The sequence below is a fragment of the Dendroctonus ponderosae genome, unplaced genomic scaffold (assembly GCF_020466585.1).
Source record: "Dendroctonus ponderosae isolate FM_Combo_2020 unplaced genomic scaffold, Dpon_F_20191213v2 Dpon_F_20191213_5, whole genome shotgun sequence".
Taxonomy (NCBI): Eukaryota; Metazoa; Arthropoda; class Insecta; order Coleoptera; family Curculionidae; genus Dendroctonus; species Dendroctonus ponderosae.
In genome coordinates this window covers 1,271,394-1,271,975 of record NW_026018715.1, presented here as the reverse complement: position 1 = coordinate 1,271,975, position 582 = coordinate 1,271,394, and the positions used below count along the sequence as shown (strand labels likewise).

At 32.1% G+C, this 582-nt stretch overlaps 1 protein-coding gene across 1 annotated transcript in view; it reads right to left on the bottom strand.

Moving 5' to 3' along the window:
• Positions 1 to 573, bottom strand: part of LOC125504520 — a gene marked incomplete in the record, with an annotated part of 1,396 nt that extends 823 nt beyond the window's left edge. The window contains 1 exon segment of the mRNA XM_048666652.1: positions 1 to 573. Within this exon segment, the coding sequence (XP_048522609.1) occupies positions 1 to 532 (532 nt within the window).
• Between the last annotated feature and the right edge of the window lie 9 nt (positions 574 to 582).

The following is a 582-nucleotide window of genomic DNA, read 5'->3' as shown; positions in this document are numbered from 1 at the left end:
TTACGAATTGAATGGCTTCGGCTAAGTCTGTGGGTCTCATACAACGAATTGTATTGCCAAGAGGTTCCTTTAGACCAGATAAAAAAGTTTTTAATGCTAACTTTTGATAAACGGTTCGTTTAACGGTTGCAGAGGCAATATCATCGTGAGAATCAACATAGCTTACTAGCAAATTTAGAATTTCTAAAACTTTATCATAAAAATTTTGGGGAGACTCATTTTGTTGTCTTAACATTACTAAATCTCTATTCAGACAGCTTTCATCGCGCCTATCAGCAAAGTTTCTATATAATGTATTTTTAAGATCATCCCAGGTGGAGACGTTTTGTACATTTACAACAAGTCTAGCATTTCCTGTTAATTTTCCAATTAAACTGTTCAATAGGTAAGTATTTTGAAAGCAATTTACATCTCTAGCATTATAAAAATTGTCAATGATAGATTTACAAGTAGCTAAAAATCTATTCAATTCGCTGGGGTTTCCATCGAATTGCGGAACACAGCTTAAATATTCAGGCTTAAATTGTGCCATTATGTTATTATGAATATCACTATTTATTTCAATAGTTTCGTTACTATCTA